Genomic DNA, 18,929 nt, shown 5'->3' with positions numbered 1-18,929 from the left:
CCAGCAGGATTGAGCTTTGGAGAGTCCTAGGTAGTAGAGGGTAGGGATTTATTTACCATGAACCTTCGATTTGGTTGTATAACAGTATTTATACTTGTGACAGCGTCGGTTGTATTCTGCCGATTGGATTTTTTGTATTTTAATTATCCGCTCTTTACGCTTTAAGCTTTTATTGTATGCGCTTTTACTATAACTCTGATTAGGTAGTGGATCCGGGTTGGGTCACTACATTTTTGGTATCAGAGCGACGCATTGCACTGGGAATATTGTAAAGCGGATTAAGTAATTGTCTGTTCTTATGTAACAGATGGCAGATTACGACGAAAGTCACGGTAGCGTAGACGGCGGTCTTTGGGGCGATCCAGATGATCGTAGACATCGGGGACAGCCCGAGGAGTGCAGGCGAGTCAGCATGCGTAGGTTTAAGGAAGTTAGCCCGAAGCCTTTGACGGGTGGGGAGACAGCTGAAGAGGCGGAGGATTGGATGGAGAGGATGGAGAAGTGCTTCCAGGAGTTCCGTTGCACGGCTGAGGATAGGATGGAGATTCTTGCCTTTATGCTTGAGGGCAGGGCGAGGAAGTGGTGGAGATCTACTTCCGCACCGTTCATAGCAGCCAGAGGTGTAGCTACTTGGGTTGAGTTCCGTATTGCTTATCAGAGATTTTATTTTCCTCCAGCTCTTCGTCAGGCGAAAGCCAGCGAGTTGTTGAGTTTGCGACAGGGGACGATGACGATCGAGGAGTACCAACAGAAGTTCTTTGATCTGCTACCCTTTTGTCCTCATATTGCCGATAGTTCTATGGCGAAGTTTGATCATTTCCTTCAGGGTTTGAATCCTGACATTCATCGTATGGTTGCTATGGGCGGCGATGGGACTTACGAGGATTTGGTGGACCGTTGTCGCCAGGCCGAGGACAGTATTCGGAGAAACAGGGGACTTTATTCTTCTTCCAGGCCAGCGAGCTCTAGTCCTTTGGTTCCGAAAGGACAATCCTTCAAGAAGCCAGGAGGTACTTCTTCTTCTTTCTCTGGATCTGGTGGAGTGCATAACTTTGGTGGCCAAAGGCCGAACCGTTGCCGTCAGTGCCAACGCAGACATACGCCAGGGCAGTGTGGTCGATCGACCACTGCATGTTTCCAGTGTGGCCAGGAGGGTCACATGAAGAGATATTGTCCTATGCTGATTGGGGCAGCGAGTGGTTCCGGAGGTTCTCAGGCATCTGTTCAGCCACCTCAGTACCAGCAGCCACCTTTCCAGCAGCAGTATTCGCAGCAGCGCCAGCATCCGCAGCAGTCTCAGAGACAGCCTACTCAGACTCCTTCTCGGGGTCATTCTTCTTTGAGGCCACGTGCTCAGGGTCAGGTCTTTGCGCTTAACCAGGAGCAGGCAGAGGCTGACAGCGATCGGATGATTGCAGGTATCTGTAGTTTATGTGGTTTTCCTGCATATGTTTTAATTGATACCGGTGCATCGCATTATTTTATCTCAGCACGTTTTGCTAAGAAGTATAAGTTGCCATATATTCCTCTAGACGTGTTATTAGTGGTTTCTACTCCTATGGGGAGCGAGGTTTTAGCCAAGCGTCTAGTTGTGGGTTGTGTTTTGGATTTTGAGGGACATCAGCTTAGTGCTAACCTAATGATTCTAGCGATGGAGGATTTCGATTGCATCATCGGGATAGATCTATTGACTACCTACCGAGCCATAGTGGATTGCTATCAGAGGTTTGTCCAGTTTCGTCCAGAGGATGACGAGTCATGGTATTTCTATGGTGAGGGAGCGCGACCCCCGATGCCAGTGGTTTCAGCTTTGAAGGCCCGGCGTGCTTTAGAGTCTGGCGGGGAAGGCTACCTTATCTACGCCATTGAAACATCCTTAGGAGAGCCAGATATCCAAGAGATACCAGTGGTTCGTGACTTTCCAGATGTGTTTTCGGAGGAGATTCCAGGTTTGCCACCAGTAAGGGAGATTGAGTTTGGCATTGAGTTAGTGCTAGGGACTGCACCGATTTCCAGAACTCCTTACCGATTGGAACCGTCAGAAATGAAAGAGTTGCAGAAGAAATTGCAAGATCTTCTTGATAAGGGTTATATTCGACCTAGTGTTTTGCCATGGGGAGCCCAGTACTATTTGTCAAGAAGAAGGATGGTTCGATGCGGTTGTGTATTGACTACCGTCAGTTGAATCGGGTGACAGTGAAGAATAAGTATCCTCTTCCGCGGATAGATGATCTCTTTGATCAGTTGCAGGGTACTTCTGTCTATTCGAAAATTGATCTTCGGTCTGGGTATCATCAATTGCGAGTTCGACAGGAGGATGTTCCAAAGACAGCATTTTGTACGCGGTATGGGCACTATGAGTTTCTAGTGATGCCATTTGGTTTAACGAATGCTTCAGCTGTTTTTATGGATCTGATGAACCGAGTTTTCCGCGACTTTCTGGATAAGTTCGTGGTGGTGTTCATCGATGACATTTTGGTGTATTCTCGCAGCATGGATGAGCATGCCTACCATCTCTCTACTGTACTGCAGGTCTTGAGGGAGAGACAGTTGTACACGAAGCTGAGTAAGTGTGACTTCTGGATTGACCGAGTTGTATTCCTTGGTCATGTCATTTCTCAGGAGGGCGTATCTGTGGATCCTAGTAAGACAGAGGCTATTTTGAATTGGTCGCGTCCGACTACAGCTTCTGAGATTCGTAGTTTCCTTGGTTTAGCAGGATACTATCGTCGTTTTGTGGAGAATTTCTCTCAGATAGCTAAGCCTTTGACTCAGTTGACGAAGAAAGATGTTTCTTTCGTTTGGTCTGATGCTTGTGAAGATAGTTTTTGTGAGTTGAGACGTCGTCTGACGACAGCTCCAGTTCTTGCCTTACCATCTGGATCAGGTGGATTTGTAGTCTTCACTGATTCTTCTCTTCAGGGTTTGGGGTGTGTGTTGACTTAGAATGGCCACGTGATTGCCTATGCCTCCAGACAGTTGAAGACTCACGAGGAGAACTATCACGTACATGATTTAGAGCTTGCAGTCATTGTCTTTGCTCTTAAGATATGGCGTCACTATTTGTACGGAGAACGATTCGAGATCTTCACCGATCATAAGAGTTTGAAGTATCTGTTCACTCAGGCTAAGTTGAACATGCGGCAGCGTCGTTGGATGGATCTGTTGAAGGATTACAACTGTGAGATCAAGTACCATCCAGGTTCTTCAAATCCCGTTGCTGATGCGCTTAGTCGCAAAGTTTATGTGAGTTCCCTTCGTACCAGTTCGATTTAAAAGGCAGTGGAGGAGTGTTGTTCTTTGGGATTTACATTCCTTCATAAGAAAGAACAACAAGGGATTCGTGTCTCTTCTGTGCTTGCAGAGCCAGCGCTATACAGACAAATTCGGAAAGCTCAGAATTCTGATCTGAAGACTTAGAAGTTGGCCCGGCTGGCTGAAGGTGATAATACTTCTGGTTTTCATCTGCAAGGAGACGGTCTGTTGTGTCTTTCTGGTCGAGTTGTGATACCCGAGGATTCTACTTTGAGGGATGAGATCTTATCGCAAGCTCACCGCAGTCGATTTTCTGTACATCCAGGCAGCATGAAGATGTATAAGGATCTTCGCACTCGATTTTGGTGGAAAGGGATGAAGCGCAGCGTTTATCAGTTTGTGTCCCGATGCCTTGTGTGTCAACAAGTCAAGGCAGAGTTTAGACAACCCGGAGGGTTACTTCACATCTTAGAGATTCCTGAATGGAAGTGGGAACATGTGACGATGGACTTTGTCACCCACTTACCTATGTCTTCCAGGAATTTTGATGCTATTTGGGTTGTCGTGGATCGGTTGTCAAATTCAGCGCATTTTCTTCCCTATAACCGCGATTACACCTTTGATAGGATGGCACAATTGTATGTGCAGGAGATTGTGCGATTGCATGGGATTCCATTGAGCATTGTCAGCGATAGAGATCCGAGATTCACCTCAAGATTTTGGGGTAGTTTCCAGCGAGCCCTTGGTACTACTTTGAGCTTGAGTACGGCTTATCATCCAGAGATGGACGGACAGTCGGAGCATACTATTCGCACTCTAGAGGATATGCTTCGCGCGGCGGTGATGGATTTTGGTCCAGCATGGCATGACCATTTACCCTTGGTGGAGTTCGCCTACAATAATAGTTTCCATCGCAGCATTGGCATGGAGCCATTTGAGGCTCTTTATGGACGCCGTTGTCGTACACCTTTGTTTTGGGACGAGGTTGGCGAGCGTTAGGTTGAGGGTCCTCATATGATTCAGCAGATGATTGATGCAGTAGAGTTGATCCGACGCAGGTTTAAGGCAGCCCAGGATCGACAGGCTAGCTACGCGAATACTCACCGCAAGCAACTTCATTTTGAAGTAGGGGAATATGTTTTCTTGCGTGTGTCACCTTTCCGGAAGGTGATGAGGTTTGGTCGCAAGGGTAAGTTGTCACCAAGATTTATTGGTCCTTTCGAGATTCTCAAGAAGGTTGGGGATGTTGCTTATCGTCTGGCCTTGCCACCCGATCTTTCGGAGATCCACGATGTGTTCCACGTATCCTTGTTAAGACATTATGTGGCAGACGAGTCGCATATTTTGCATCCGACCGAGGTAAAGGTGGATCGGGATCTATCGTATGTGTAGAAACCCCTACGGATTCTTGACAGGAAGGACAAGGTACTTCGTAACAAGCGTATACCGTTGGTGATGGTACAGTGGCAACGCAGATACTTGGGAGTTGGAGAGCCGGATGTTAGTCGAGCACCCCGAGTTATTTTGAGATTTTGTACTTCTTTGTATCAATTTATACGTGTTCAGTTGTAATAAAGAACATTGGTTAGCTAATTATGTTTTTCCTCTAAGGCTTAAATTTTGAGGACGAAATTTCTTAAGTGGGGGAGAATGTAGTAACCCGCATTTCTGATTAGTGATTAAATGAGTAATTAATCACGTGATCATGTTTAGATTAAGTAAAACATTATTAAGTAAGTTCCTGTTGGGATAACGGACTTCAGAAATGGATTCAGAGCACTCGAACTAGTTGAATTGGTTCAACAGGACCGGACGGTCCGATGAGGAGTTCGGACGATCCGAAGTGGATCGGAAGCTCCGTGCCAGGATCGCAAGCTCCGATCGAGATCGGAAGCTCCGTCGGCAAGATCGAAAGCTCCGATCGAACTCAGTGTACACATCATCGCTTACGTCAGCAAGGTGACGTCATGGCTGACGTAATATCGGGCGATCGGAAGCTCCGAAGGGGAGATCGGAAGTTCCGATCGTGAATCGGAGGTTCTGATCGTCGTCTATAAATAAGGGGTCCGAGCCCTCATTCTGTGCACCGATTTTCCCTTCTTTCCTCTGGTTTTCGAACCTTCTTACTTAGATCTACGGAGTTCTAGGCATCCTATTGGGAATCCGGAAGTTTCCTAGCAATCCCGGCGTCGTAGCGGAGGTGTGCCTAAGTTTTGAGGCGATTCTACACCAGCGGGCTGACGACGGACGAAGGTATAATTTGGCTTCCTAAAAATATTTAGGAGTATGCAATATCTTAGTTAAGGCTTTTAGAGCTTAATTGTTGATGCATGGATATTTGCATTATAGTAGCTAGTAGACTGGACTAGTAGGCTTGGATTCTAGACCAGCAGAGCTAGGTTTGACCAGCAGTGTTAGAGGTACGTAAGTACTGACCGAGATAGCCGGCATGATATATTTGTTTATATGTTGCATGAGTATGTGCTATATGTTTTATCATGTTTTAGCATGTTTTACCGCCTTAGCACATACACGATTTTACGTGTGACTGCATCCGGAGTGATGTGAGTCATTGACAGTCTCCATAGGGAACGATGATCTCATTTTGGACTCGAGTCAGGTATGACAGCTTCCATATGGGACTTGTATCCAGTTTTGGATTCGGGTCAGGATGGTGTTGGCTCAGCCCTGATATGGAATATACGAGTACCCCGCGGAGTAGCTCTCTAGCCGGTACTGTATATTCCCGGTGCCATGAGCAAGTTTTCTCACTTGAGTTTTAAATCATCTGTGTGCGCATATTTGTATTTATATCATTGCTTCGTATTGACCGTTCTAGCTCACGCCCCTGTGTTTGGGTATTGTGTACCTTGTGGCGGGGCAGGTTTGAGGCTGGACGGTTCAGGCGGCTCCCAGCAGGATTGAGCTTTGGAGAGTCCTAGGTAGTAGAGGGTAGGGATTTATTTATCCTGAACCTTCGATTTGGTTGTATAACAGTATTTATACTTGTGACAGCGTCGGTTGTATTCTGCCGATTGGATTTGTTGTATTTTAATTATCCGCTCTTTACGCTTTAAGCTTTTATTGCGTGCGCTTTTACTATAACTCTGATTAGGTAATGGATCCGGATTGGGTCACTACATTAGGTGGTCCAGGCTCGGGTATTTTTATTTTTAAGTATTTAATGATTTATTGTGTTTTTTGGGCTAAATTAATTAGTTATAAAATTATTTGGGCCTCCAAATAATTTTATTTGGGACTCAAATATTTTATTTAAGTTAGTCCAATAATTTTTATGGGCTTGGGAGCCCATGAGAATTTGTGGGCCGGTCAGTGGATTTTTGGGCCAGTTTAGGTGATTAATGGTCTTGGGAATGGTTATTGGGCCAGATGTGTCTTATTGAGTTTGAATATATTATTTGCGCTTAAGTATAAGTTAATGGGCCTAAGTCTAAGGAATCAGCAGTCTGAACCAATCCATGAAAATTATGCATGGTCCGTAAATACATATTTAATTATTGCATGAATATTTTAAGTAAGAAAAAGTATTGTTTTTTTTTACATTTATTATTAAATAATTAAATATATATTTATGGGCAATATTTTATGAAAATAAGATCATGAAAATTTTTATGTATGTGCATGATACTATATGTATATGTGTGATGCTGGGCAATGAAAAATATTTTAAGGGAGTTGAAGTGGGTGTGTGACAACCTACGGGATTGGAGATAGGATGCCTAGGCCCGGAGACCTTTCCATATGACACGGGACTGTGGGTCGGGATATTGGGGCCCGATTGCCTTTCCATACGATTATGATTATGTTTGCCTGATGAAAGGGCCAAGAGGTGGAGATCCCACCGCCACGTACGTTGGTTTTAGATTGATCAATCGACATGACACGTCACACAGCATGGATATAACCTTCAGATTTTTAAATTATGATGTGCCCTAATTATGATGCATGATGACTATGTTATGAGTATGTATGTTATGTTATGAGACGACCATGAGCTATGTATTTAGGACATGCATGTATATATATTATTTATTATGTATCGTGCATGTGTTATGTGATGCATTATTTTTAATCATGTTGTTATATTGAGATAAAGCGTGCTGAGCCTCTAGGCTCACTAGACTTAAATGGTGCAGGTGAGCAGGTAGATACCAATGTAGAGCATTTTGCCCCGACTGGCGGTGAGGACGTATGAGATCCTGACGGTTGGCTAGCCCGTGACCATCGCTCTAGTCATGTTTTCAGTGAATTGATATTTATTACATTTCCGCACATGTTTGATGATTTAATTGTGAGTTTAGGGATTTTTGGTGAGAATTTTTATTTGAGAGGTTGATGATGATTTTATTTCATGTGTTATACTTATTTTATTTGCATGCAAATTCTTATTATGGATTTTAGTTGGAACATTTTTATGGAAAATTATTTATATTTATAATTATTTTAGAAATTTATTATTTAATATGAATATTTACATGTTTCAAGTATATATATATATATATTTTTAAGTATTAGTATATTTATTTATTTATTTAGGGATGCATAGTTTTTAAATATATTTTATATTAAATATTTAGTTATTTATTTGTAAAAAAAAATTTGTAGTAGTAGGATAGAGTTCTTTTCATTTGGTATCAGAGCGCGGTCCTTGGAGGGTACTAGCCTACTGCGTGGAGCTCAGAAGTTGCACTACCAGTCTGTAAGTTTTAATGTTTTAATTATGTTTATTTATGGGGCTTAGGATTTATGATATATTTGTTTAAAGTATGAAAAATTTTAAGTATACTTAGTTATGCATTGCGATCATGTGAGAGATTTATGAAAAATGCAGCATGGCTCCCCGAAGGAATCCTCAGGAAACCAACCCCACTAATGGCAATGACACGAACCAGAACCCACCTCCGCCACCTCCTCTTACTCCATTTGAGCAGGCCAGTGTGAACATGTGGTCCGGGATTACGAGACAGCTCGAGAACCAGGCTGCTCAGTCGAGGAAGTCTCATGAGGAGGATGTAGCGGAAAGATTCAAGAAGCAGGAGCCCAAGGAGTTCAAGGGAACTACCGATCCACTTGTTGCTGAGGAGTGGATCCGATCTTTAGAGACCATATTTGCCTATATGGGAGTCACTGATGCTGACAGGGTTTGATGTGCTATCTACATGCTTAAGGAGGATGCAGCTCTTTGGTGGGAAGGAGCTGTAATCGGAGTGAATTTGACGACCCTGACTTGGGCGAATTTCAGGACTATGTTCTTTGAGAAGTACTACACTGCGGAGGAACGAGGCAGATTGATCAGGGAGTTTATGAGTCTCCATCAGGGAGACAAGTTTGTTGCGGAATATGTGAAGCAGTTCGAGAGAGGATGTCATTTCGTGCCCTTGATTGCGAATGACGAGCAGGAGAGGCTGAGGCACTTTACTGATGGGCTTAGACCGGATATCAAGCACGACGTTTTCATGGCTGATGTGGTGAATTATAGTGCAGCAGTGAAGAGAGCTTTGAGGTCCGAGCAAGGGAGGAAGGAGATGCAAGTAGCTTACCAGCAGAAGAGGCAGTTTCAGCAGCCTTTTCGTGGTCAGTCTTCGCAGCCGGCGAAGAAGCAGTTTACTGGGCCGGCTAAGGGCCCGAATCCTCCCAGACCACAGCAAAGGCAGTAGGGCCAGCAGAGGCCGCAGCAGAAAGGGGCAACCGCCCCAAATCCTGGAGGTATTCCTTTATGAAAGACTTGTCAGAAGCCTCATTCAGGGCAGTGCATGTATGGTACGGGAGTCTGCTACAAGTGTAAGCTACCGGGGCACATTGCGATGAACTGCCCTAATGCAAGGAACATCCCGGGGCGTGTATATGTCATGCAGGCAGAGGAAGCTGACCCAGACACGTCTTTGATCACGGGTAATCCTAACTTTTGTATTTAAGATTCGATAGTTTGCATGATTATTTGGATTGCATGGAAAGTTCGTATTTATGTGATATTTTGAGTGAATTGCTCTTGCATGTGTAGTATAAAGGAAATTACTAGGAATTTGGGTAGTAGTATTGTAACGCCCCAAAATTATCTTAATGGACTTTATTTGAGATAATCAGAGATTTTAGAAGTCGAGGGCCGATTCGATTTTGATCAGGGACTAGAATGCAATTTTCGGAATTTTTAGGGACTAAAATGCAAAAATGGGTTTTGTTAGATATTTATAAGGGATTTTACTTAGTCTCCTCCATTCTCTCCTCCCCCATCTCGCCTTCTTCCTCCATTGTTGAGAGAAAAGTGAGTTTCAAGCTTTGGAATTCTCCGTTTTTGTCGATCCGTCCGTTGGAATTTATTTCTGAAGGCAGATTAGCGATCACGGCTGCAAGAGCTTCGTTCTATAGTAAGTTTTTCTCCGATCAACTAGACTTCTATTTTTGGATGTTGTTAGAATCGATTGAGTTTGGAGTATGTTGATCTTGACAGAGTTCTGATCGTTTATTCTCTGTCGGTTTTGAAATAGAGCGTCGTTCGGAATTGTTTTGATTTTAGAAATATTATTCAAAAATGGAGATTTTAGATTTGAAGAATTTGAATTGTTTTGATGATATTGAGATGATTATGAGTTTATTGAATTGATATCTTGCTGTCTGCATTTCCGGTTTGATCAGTTTTTAGCCGTTGTGCCGTCAGTTTGAGTTTTGGTCATCGTTCAATATTTTGATTGTATCGAGTTTGTTTGAGCTTTTGGATGTCGATATTGATCCTATTGACTTCTTATGATAGATTGAATTGAAGTCAGCAGAGTTGCGAGGTAGCATCTTTGGTCAGTTGGAAGATTGAAGTCGGTATAGTATCGATTTTCTTATTTATCGATTGAAGAAGTTGATTGAGTTTCGAATGAATTTGTTTGGATATTGATTATTATCCTTATTATTGATTTTCAAATTTCAGTACCTTCGAAGAGAATAAGGTAAAAGACGACTTAGAATTGAATGGAACGATTAACTCGAATTAGACTTTATTCGAGTGTTCCGAAAAAATCACATACTTGCATGATTGAATGCTTATTTGAAATCATATTTGAATGTTTATTTGAATGCATGAGATTATATATGCATTTATATTGAAGAAATCATGTCTGAATGATTATTTGAATTGATGAATGAAAGCATGATTGAATGCTTATATGAACTGATGATTGAAATGATATTAGAATGCATGAGATGACATATGCATTCATATTGAGCCTTGATTCATTTCAATTTGATTAGACGATCTAGAGATTGTAGTTGAGTGACCTGGTTGGAGATTTTATACCTTGTCAAATAAACTCTCTATAATGCTCTGGAGACTAGAGGATTAAAATATGCCTCGTCCACCTCGAGAGGGGAGTTCGGTGTGATTGTTGGATATTTTAACCTCGGGATCCCAAACCGAAGAAAGAAAGAAAGAAGAATTCCATTTGATTATCTGAGTCTGATAATCCAGAAGTTTTAAAGACATGCATATCATTTTACTCCAGAACTTGGATGAATTACTTGAATTTATCTTGATGTGATAGATATTTGGAAATTCATACATGTCTTGACGTGATTTATATCTGAAGTTGATATATAAGATGGATTTGTTGCGTATCATGATTGATATGTTTGATTGATACAGCATGATTGTCTCTTTTACTGGGAATTGTATTCTCACCGGATTATCCGGCTGTTGTCTTGTTTTTGTATGTGTGCATGGCAACATGTGGGGCAGGATCGAGTCAGAGACGACAAGGATAGAACGAAATAAGAATAGAAGTGAGACTTCGAGTTAGGATTGGAAATGCATGTCAATATAGTTTATGTTTTGAAAGCACGTTTATAATTTGGATGTATGGAATATCGTATATAGTATGTATGATGATTTCGAGTTTAGTTCCAAGCTTTCAATTTATGCATGTTGTTGAATTGATGGATTGATTGAGTTGATTTGGGATTGAAAAGAAAGAAAGAAAAACCAAAAGATTTTTCTGGGCAGGTGTCTCGCTCGATCGGCAGACTCTTACCGATCGAGCGAGCACCCCTGTTTTGAGGCAGGAAGTTTGGATTTTTGCTTCCGCTCGATCGGTAAGTTTTGACCGATCGAGTGGCGGGCTTTTGTAAGTCTCGGCAGAGACTTGTTTAAGATGTCCCGCTCAATCGGTAAAGTTCTATCGATCGAGCGAGCACTGTTTAAAAAACAATTATTACTTTTAATCTTGGATCTTGAATGCCCTATTGTTGTTTAATTCCGAGAATAGATGTTTAGAATCGAGGCCTCACATTAAATGGTATCAGAGAGATAAGATTCTTGGACTGAACTAGAGTGAGCGGGTAGATCGAGTCCGCTTGAATTGGCTTTTCGCATGTGTTTGAGTTATTTAATTGATTTATTAAATACAATACGAGCATGCTTTATGATTGAGAATTATTTGAATTACTTGGATATGTGATTTAAATTTTAAAGCATGAATTATTTGAGATACGAACTTTTTCGAGTTACTGGTTGCATTGAATACTCTAGAGATCGAATGAGTATGTCGAGCTGAGGTTGTTGGACACCGGATAGATGTATTTGAGATGTTGTGTCCTAATCCTCTTGAATCATATTTTTCTACTCGGAAAGTTTTGAAAAGGATTAAACTAGTAGCGAACTCGATTGTACAGAATTGTTCTGTGACTGAACTGATGGAAGCATTGCTGATGAGATTTCAGTCTTTTAGCCTTCAACTCTAAGGAGTTCTAAGGATGAGTTTAGGTGTGAAAGCGAACTAGAAGAGATTGATCAGTTGTTTGATTCTTTTAAACTACACTGATGAACGACGGATTCAGTTAGTTGGTTACCAACTGCAAGGTATTGCGAAAAGTTGGTTGATATCGAAGAAGAAAGCCTTAGAGAAACAAGATTTGGTCGTTTCGTAGAGTTGTTTAAATCCGAGTTTCTACGACAGGCTTTAGTACTTGCTCGAGGATTCACAGACCCTAACTGCTCTTGAAGATTATGAAGCAGGTAGCTGTTCGATTTTAGTCTTTCGACTCTTTTGCTGTTAGATATTGATGCAACTTTTCTTCTTGTGGAGAGGTTAGATTGATGTTTCCTCTACTTTTGACTATCTGAATTAGTTGCGGTGAATTTAGTTCGGAATTTTGAATTTTGTTTCGATGAGAGTTGATTGCAAGTACTGAACAGTACTATATTTTGGTTATCAGTTTTGATTATATTATCGATGTAGAGCATTAACCGAGTACAGAGCAACCGATTTTGGTTTCAGATTGTTGCCAGTTTCGGATCCGAGATGATAGACGAGTGGATTTCCTCCGGTAAGAATTCCTGAATTAAGAATTTCTTTCTTATTGTTTGTTGATTACCGTTGGTTACAGAAAGGTGCGGAGGAATTTTTGATGTATGTAGTTGATGTCTTCAATCAGCCCGTGTTGGTTGTTTTAATAGAGATGTTAAGTTGCTGATGTTGTTCTAGTTGAGATTCTAGATTTGCCTCCGAGTCGAGAGGATGAGTTCAGCATTAATTTTAGATCAGACATCATCGACTGATAATCTGAAGGGAAGAAGTTTCAGAGATTGAATTCGGAATGAGGTACGACTGATTTGAATTTTTATCGTACAGTTTGAGATGGAATTGCATTTGCAATGTTTATGAGTCCTTTGAACCGAGTCTTCCAGTGGTTTGTAGATGAGTTCTTGAGTATTCTTATCGATGTATCTTTTATCCTTCGAAGATCCGTATTGATCTTTCAGATTCTTTAAGAATTGTTCGCAGATTTGCATGTCGATCAATTATGCTATTCTTTTGACGTCTGAATCTCGTGAGACCGAGTGGTATTTTCCTCGATCTTTTCTCTGGGAAGATGGAATTTTATTGAATACCTCAAGACTAGAGCTGTTATGAATTGGTCTGGATCGACGTCCTTATCTGAATTTGAAGATTCTTGGATTTAGCGAGTTCTACCGCGAATTCTTTGAGAAATTCTTATTGTTGATTAGACGAATACTCAGCAGATTTTTCTCTTATGTTCAGTGTATCTTTGATGATCTTTTGGTGCTTTGCACTTCTTCTTATTGAGTATCGAGACTTATTCTTGTTCAGAAGAAATCTGTATTATCTTGATCATCGAAGAATTTGAAGACGCTCGAGACGCAATGTTAGTTCCGATTTGAATCTCACAGAGATCTTATTGCTTGGAAGATTTTAGTAATCTATTCTGATCTTGGAAGATAGAAGTTTTGATTGTCGCAGTTCGAACTGATTATGAGTTGGGAAAGAGAGTTATAGAGGACGATTAATCTGACTGCGAATTTTATTATTATCCGGAGAACTGATGGTAACAGCTACAATTGTAAGCTGTATGATCTGATCTTATTTTATCTACTTCAGTTGTCTTCTTGACAGATGATTGCTGCACTTTTGATAGAGTCTGGAAAAGATGGAACGTTTATCTTAACTCCTTCATTTGACTTCGAACCAGAGTTGATTGAGAAGATTGATAACGCTTTGGAATCTGATTCGACCTTTCAGAATCCGATGAAGATAGATCAGATCTGAGTATAATCTGAGTTTCAAGTTTTTATTGATGCATTATTAGCGAATAACTTTTGTGGTGCCAGATGTTTCGGTTTGAGACAGAGTATCAGGAGTTTGGCACTTTGAAGTTTATTCAGAGTTCTTCCAGATGATCGGAAAATGTTTGTTGATAAATTGAGGAATCGGATTGAATAGAGGATGATGAAGTATGAGATTCGAAGTACAGTTTCTGATGTTGTGAACTGTCAGCAGTCAGAAAGAGAACGATCCAATTTTCTGTTGTACAGTCTATTCTGATTCAGAATGGAGTTGGGATCACAATTCGTTGATTTTAGTAGTAAGACTACTTTGTTGAGTTCGAGATGAGATGTTATCTGAGTATCGTTGAACGAGTGATGGAATACTCCGTTAAGAATTCTCGATTCTAAGAATTCTTGATTTATTCTGTAGATTGACTGATGTTACAGAATAGTATGAACAAACTCTCGAAGCTTTACAGTTGATGTTTTGAATTGTAACCTGAACTGGTTGATGTGCCAGTGGTTATTGAACGACTGAAGTTGTTCAGAATTAACTTCTAGTTTGGTCCCGATTGTCAGAACAAGTTCGACACTGAATGGAGATCCGAATTTTATCTTCAGGAAGTTCGTGAAGAGAATTTTTCTCAGAATCGTTTCCGAATTGAGGTATGGCCGTTTTGAACTTTTGACAGGCCGTTTGTTTTGACGAATACTCCTATATTGTTGAAGAATTTTTTTGTTGACCGAATCTCTCAAAAGTATTAGTTGAAATTAGGAATTCTTATTGATGAATTTCTTGCTTTCTGGATATGAGAATTGTACTGATCGTTCAGAGCCTTCTACAATCTTTTCAGAATTGTACGCGATCAGTTGTAGACTAATCTCGATGTTTGAAATTCAGATTGAAACGGATGAATTTCTTTGATCTTATTATCTGATGATGAAATTTCTGATTATCCGTTCTTCTGTATTCTGAGTTTCAGTACTGATGATCTTGCAGTACTTGGTTTTCTTCTTATTGAGAATTCTGATTTGAATCTTTTTATCTGAAGGGTGAATGCAGCAACTGATGTTTAGAACCGAAGAATTTGTTCTTATTTTATCTACTGTCTGATTTTGATTGACCGATAGATAGGATCCGTTACAGTTATCTATACAGAATGATTATGATGAAGAGGAGAGAATTGATATCTTGTCAGAGGTTGTCAGATGTCATGAATTGCCGAAGTCTGTCAGTCTAGACAGAGATTCTTGAGGTAATTGTTCTTTAGGCATAGAATTCGAAGAGACTTTTGTTGTTGATTTCATCTATTTTCGATTCAATACCCTCAGAACGGCGTACAGCCAGATCAGATTAGTCGAACTTTAGAAGAATTGTTTTGTATAGTAGTGCTCGACTTAGCACTAGTTGACAGAATTCTTGATTTTGTGGAGACTTCGTACAACGACAGCGATCAGATGATTTGATGAAAGCACTTTTAGAAGTTGTACGAGGAGAAATGAAGATCTCCTTCCTTTTGAGATTAATTCCCTTTGTCTCTTGGTTTAGAACGTAAGATGATTCGAATTGTGTCTGAGTTTAGAAGAATTTTCTAACGACGATGAGTTGACTTTTGGTAGATGGACGGAGTATTGATGAAATAATCGACTAGAGTTTTTGACATTCTCTGATTGATTGAGATGTCGAACTGTTTGAGACGAACGATTCAGAGTTAGATTGGAGGCAGATTCTGGACTTAGTTCCGAGATGTAAATTCTTATTGCAGTCCTTTGATTCATGCCTCGACCTTGTGATAGAATCATGTTTGATTTCGAGGACGAAATCGATTCTTAGAGGGGGAGAATTGTAATGCCCCAAAATTATCTTAATGGACTTTATTTGAGATAATCAGAGATTTTAGAAGTCGAGGGCCGATTCAATTTTGATCAGGGACTAGAATGAAATTTTTGGAATTTTCAGGGACTAAAATGCAAAAATGGGTTTTGTCAGATATTTATAAGGGATTTGACTTAGTCTCCTCCATCCTCTCCTCCCCCATCTCGCCTTCTTCCTCCATTGTTGAGAGAAAAGTGAGTTTCAAGCTTTGGAATTCTCCGTTTTTGTCGATCCGTCCGTTGGAATTTATTTCTGAAGGCAGATTAGCGATCACGGCTGCGAGAGCTTCGTTCTATAGTAAGTTTTTCTCCGATCAACTAGACTTCTATTTTTGGATGTTGTTAGAATCGATTGAGTTTGGAGTATGTTGATCTTGACAGAGTTCTGATCGTTTATTCTCTGTCGGTTTTGAAATAGAGCGTCGTTCGGAATTGTTTTGATTTTAGAAAGATTATTCGAAAATGGAGATTTTAGATTGGAAGGATTTGAATTTTTTTGATGATATTGAGATGATTATGAGTTTATTGAATTGATATCTTGCTGTCTGCGTTTCCGATTTGATCAGTTTTTAGCCGTTATGCCGTCAGTTTGAGTTTTGGTCATCGTTCAATATTTTGATCGTATCGAGTTTGTTTGAGCTTTTGGATGTCGATATTGATCCTATTGACTTCTTATGATAGATTGAATTGAAGTCAGCAGAGTTGCGAGGTAGCATCTTTGGTCAGTTGGAAGATTGAAGTCGGTATAGTATCGATTTTCTTATTTATCGATTGAAGAAGTTGATTGAGTTTCGAATGAATTTGTTTGGATATTGATTATTATCCTTATTATTGATTTTCAGATTTCAGTACCTTCGAAGAGAATAAGGTAAAAGACGACTTAGAATTGAATGGAACGATTAACTCGAATTAGACTTTATTCGAGTGTTCCGAAAAAATCACATACTTGCATGATTGAATGCTTATTTGAAATCATATTTGAATGTTTATTTGAATGCATGAGATTATATATGCATTTATATTGACGAAATCATGTCTGAATGATTATTTGAATTGATGAATGAAAGCATGATTGAATGCTTATATGAACTGATGATTGAAATGATATTAGAATGAATGAGATGACATATGCATTCATATTGAGCCTTGATTCATTTCAATTTGATTAGACGATCTAGAGATTGTAGTTGAGTGACCTGGTTGCAGATTTTATACCTTGTCAAATAAACTCTCTATAATGCTCTGGAGACTAGAGGATTAAAATATGCCTCGTCCACCTCGAGAGGGGAGTTCGGTGTGATTGTTGGATATTTTAACCTCGGGATCCCAAACCGAAGAAAGAAAGAAAGAAGAATTCCATTTGATTATCTGAGTCTGATAATCCAGAAGTTTTAAAGACATGCATATCATTTTACTCCAGTACTTGGATGAATTACTTGAATTGATCTTGATGTGATAGAAATTTGGAAATTCATACATGTCTTGACGTGATTTATATATGAAGTTGATATATAAGATGGATTTGTTGCGTATCATGATTGATATGTTTGATTGATACTGCATGATTGTCTCTTTTACTGGGAATTGTATTCTCACCGGATTATCCGGCTGTTGTCTTGTTTTTGTATGTGTGCATGGCAACAGGTGGGGCAGGATCGAGTCAGAGACGACAGGGATAGAACGAAATGAAGAATAGAAGTGAGACTTCGAGTTAGCATTGGAAATGCATGTCAATCTAGTTTATGTTTTGAAAGCACGTTTATAATTTGGATGTATGGAATATCGTATATAGTATGTATGATGATTTCGAGTTTAGTTCCAAGCTTTCAATTTATGCATGTTGTTGAATTGATGGATTGATTGAGTTGATTTGGGATTGAAAAGAAAGAAAGAAAAACCAAAAGATTTTTCTGGGCAGGTGTCTCGCTCGATCGGCAGACTCTTACCGATCGAGCGAGCACCCCTGTTTTGAGGCAGGAAGTTTGGATTTTTGCTTCCGCTCGATCGGTAAGTTTTGACCGATCGAGCGGCGGGCTTTTGTAAGTCTCGGCAGAGACTTGGATAAGATGGCCCGCTCGATCGGTAAAGTTCTATCGATCGAGCGAGCACTGTTTAAAAAAAAAATTATTACTTTTAATCTTGGATCTTGAATGCCCTATTGTTGTTTAATTCCAAGATTAGATGTTTAGAATCGAGGCCTCACAAGTATACTTAAGGGAATTGTTATGAATTATGGGTTCAATTAAATTATTCTTAAGTTGTATGTGCGTTGGGACATTTTCTGAGTGCAGGGAAGATCCTCGTTAGAGGTAATGCTACTTATGCGTTGCTAGATTCAGGAGCTACGCATTCGTTTATCTCTCAAGAATTTGTTAGGCTGGTAGGCATCATACCTAAGGATGCTGTTACGGGCTATGACGTTACCTTGCCATCTGGCGAGATTCTTACTACCTCTAGTGTACTTAATGGTGTTGAGTTGGAGCTTCAGGGGAATCTTATTAGAGCCGATCTAGTGGTTCTACCGATGTTAGGATTTGATCTCATTCTTGGCATGGATTGGTTATCAGTTAATGGAGCTTCGATAGATTTTTGGAGGCGATCAGTTTCAGTGAATCCGTCAGGCAGAGATTCTTTCATATTCTTTGCAGCTCAGAGCAGTGGTGCTTCGCATGTCATATCTTATGTGCATGCAAAGAAGTTATTGCGCAAGGGTTGTCAGGGCTTCCTTGCAAGTTTAGTAGTTGCAGCGGATGAGCCGTCTTCTAAATCTATTGCAGATGTTGAAATCGTTTGTGAACGGATGTCTTTCCGGATGATGTAGTAGGAATTCCACTAGCCAGAGAGGTGGAGTTCAGTATTGAGCTGATGCCGGGTACTGTGCCTATCTCTAAGGCACCGTATCGTCTTGCTCCCACTGAGATGAAAGAGTTGCGGGATCAGATACAAGAGCTTTTGGAGAAGGGCTTTATCCGCCCTAGTGTGTCACCTTGGGGTGCGCCGGTCTTGTTTGTGAAGAAGAAGGACGGCAGCATGAGGTTATGTATTGACTATCGAGAGCTGAATAGAGTCACCGTGAAGAATAAGTATCCACTGCCAGGAATAGAGGATTTATTTGATCAGTTGCAGGGAGCTTAGGTGTTTTCTAAGATCGATCTGCGATCGGGTTATCATATGCTTCGAGTCAAAGAGGAGGATGTGTCCAAGACTGCTTTTCGGACACGTTATGGGCATT

General features: G+C 40.5%; 1 protein-coding gene across 1 annotated transcript; it reads left to right on the top strand.

Annotated features, from left to right (window-relative positions):
- The first annotated feature begins 9,080 nt into the window (after positions 1-9,080).
- On the top strand, positions 9,081-18,518 carry LOC140862383 (uncharacterized). The gene is made up of 2 exons (XM_073265404.1): positions 9,081-9,168; positions 17,989-18,518. Exons 1-2 carry the CDS (start codon positions 9,081-9,083, stop codon positions 18,516-18,518), a joined length of 618 nt encoding a protein of 205 aa, XP_073121505.1.
- Positions 18,519-18,929: the final 411 nt, after the last annotated feature.

The sequence above is a fragment of the Henckelia pumila genome, chromosome 4, assembly GCF_033568475.1.
Source record: "Henckelia pumila isolate YLH828 chromosome 4, ASM3356847v2, whole genome shotgun sequence".
Lineage (NCBI taxonomy): Eukaryota > Viridiplantae > Streptophyta > Magnoliopsida > Lamiales > Gesneriaceae > Henckelia > Henckelia pumila.
The sequence above is the reverse complement of the archived record's forward strand: the minus strand, read 5'-3'. Positions and strand labels throughout refer to the sequence as shown.

What these genes read in the sequence shown, in the direction of transcription:
- LOC140862383 (XM_073265404.1), top strand. Translation starts at nt 9,081, where the DNA reads ATGAACTGCCCTAATGCAAGGAACATCCCGGGGCGTGTATATGTCATG. An exon ending in AGACACGTCTTTGATCACGG is followed by an intron (nt 9,169 to 17,988) that starts GTAATCCTAACT and finishes TTCTGAGTGCAG; the next exon opens with GGAAGATCCTCGTTAGAGGT.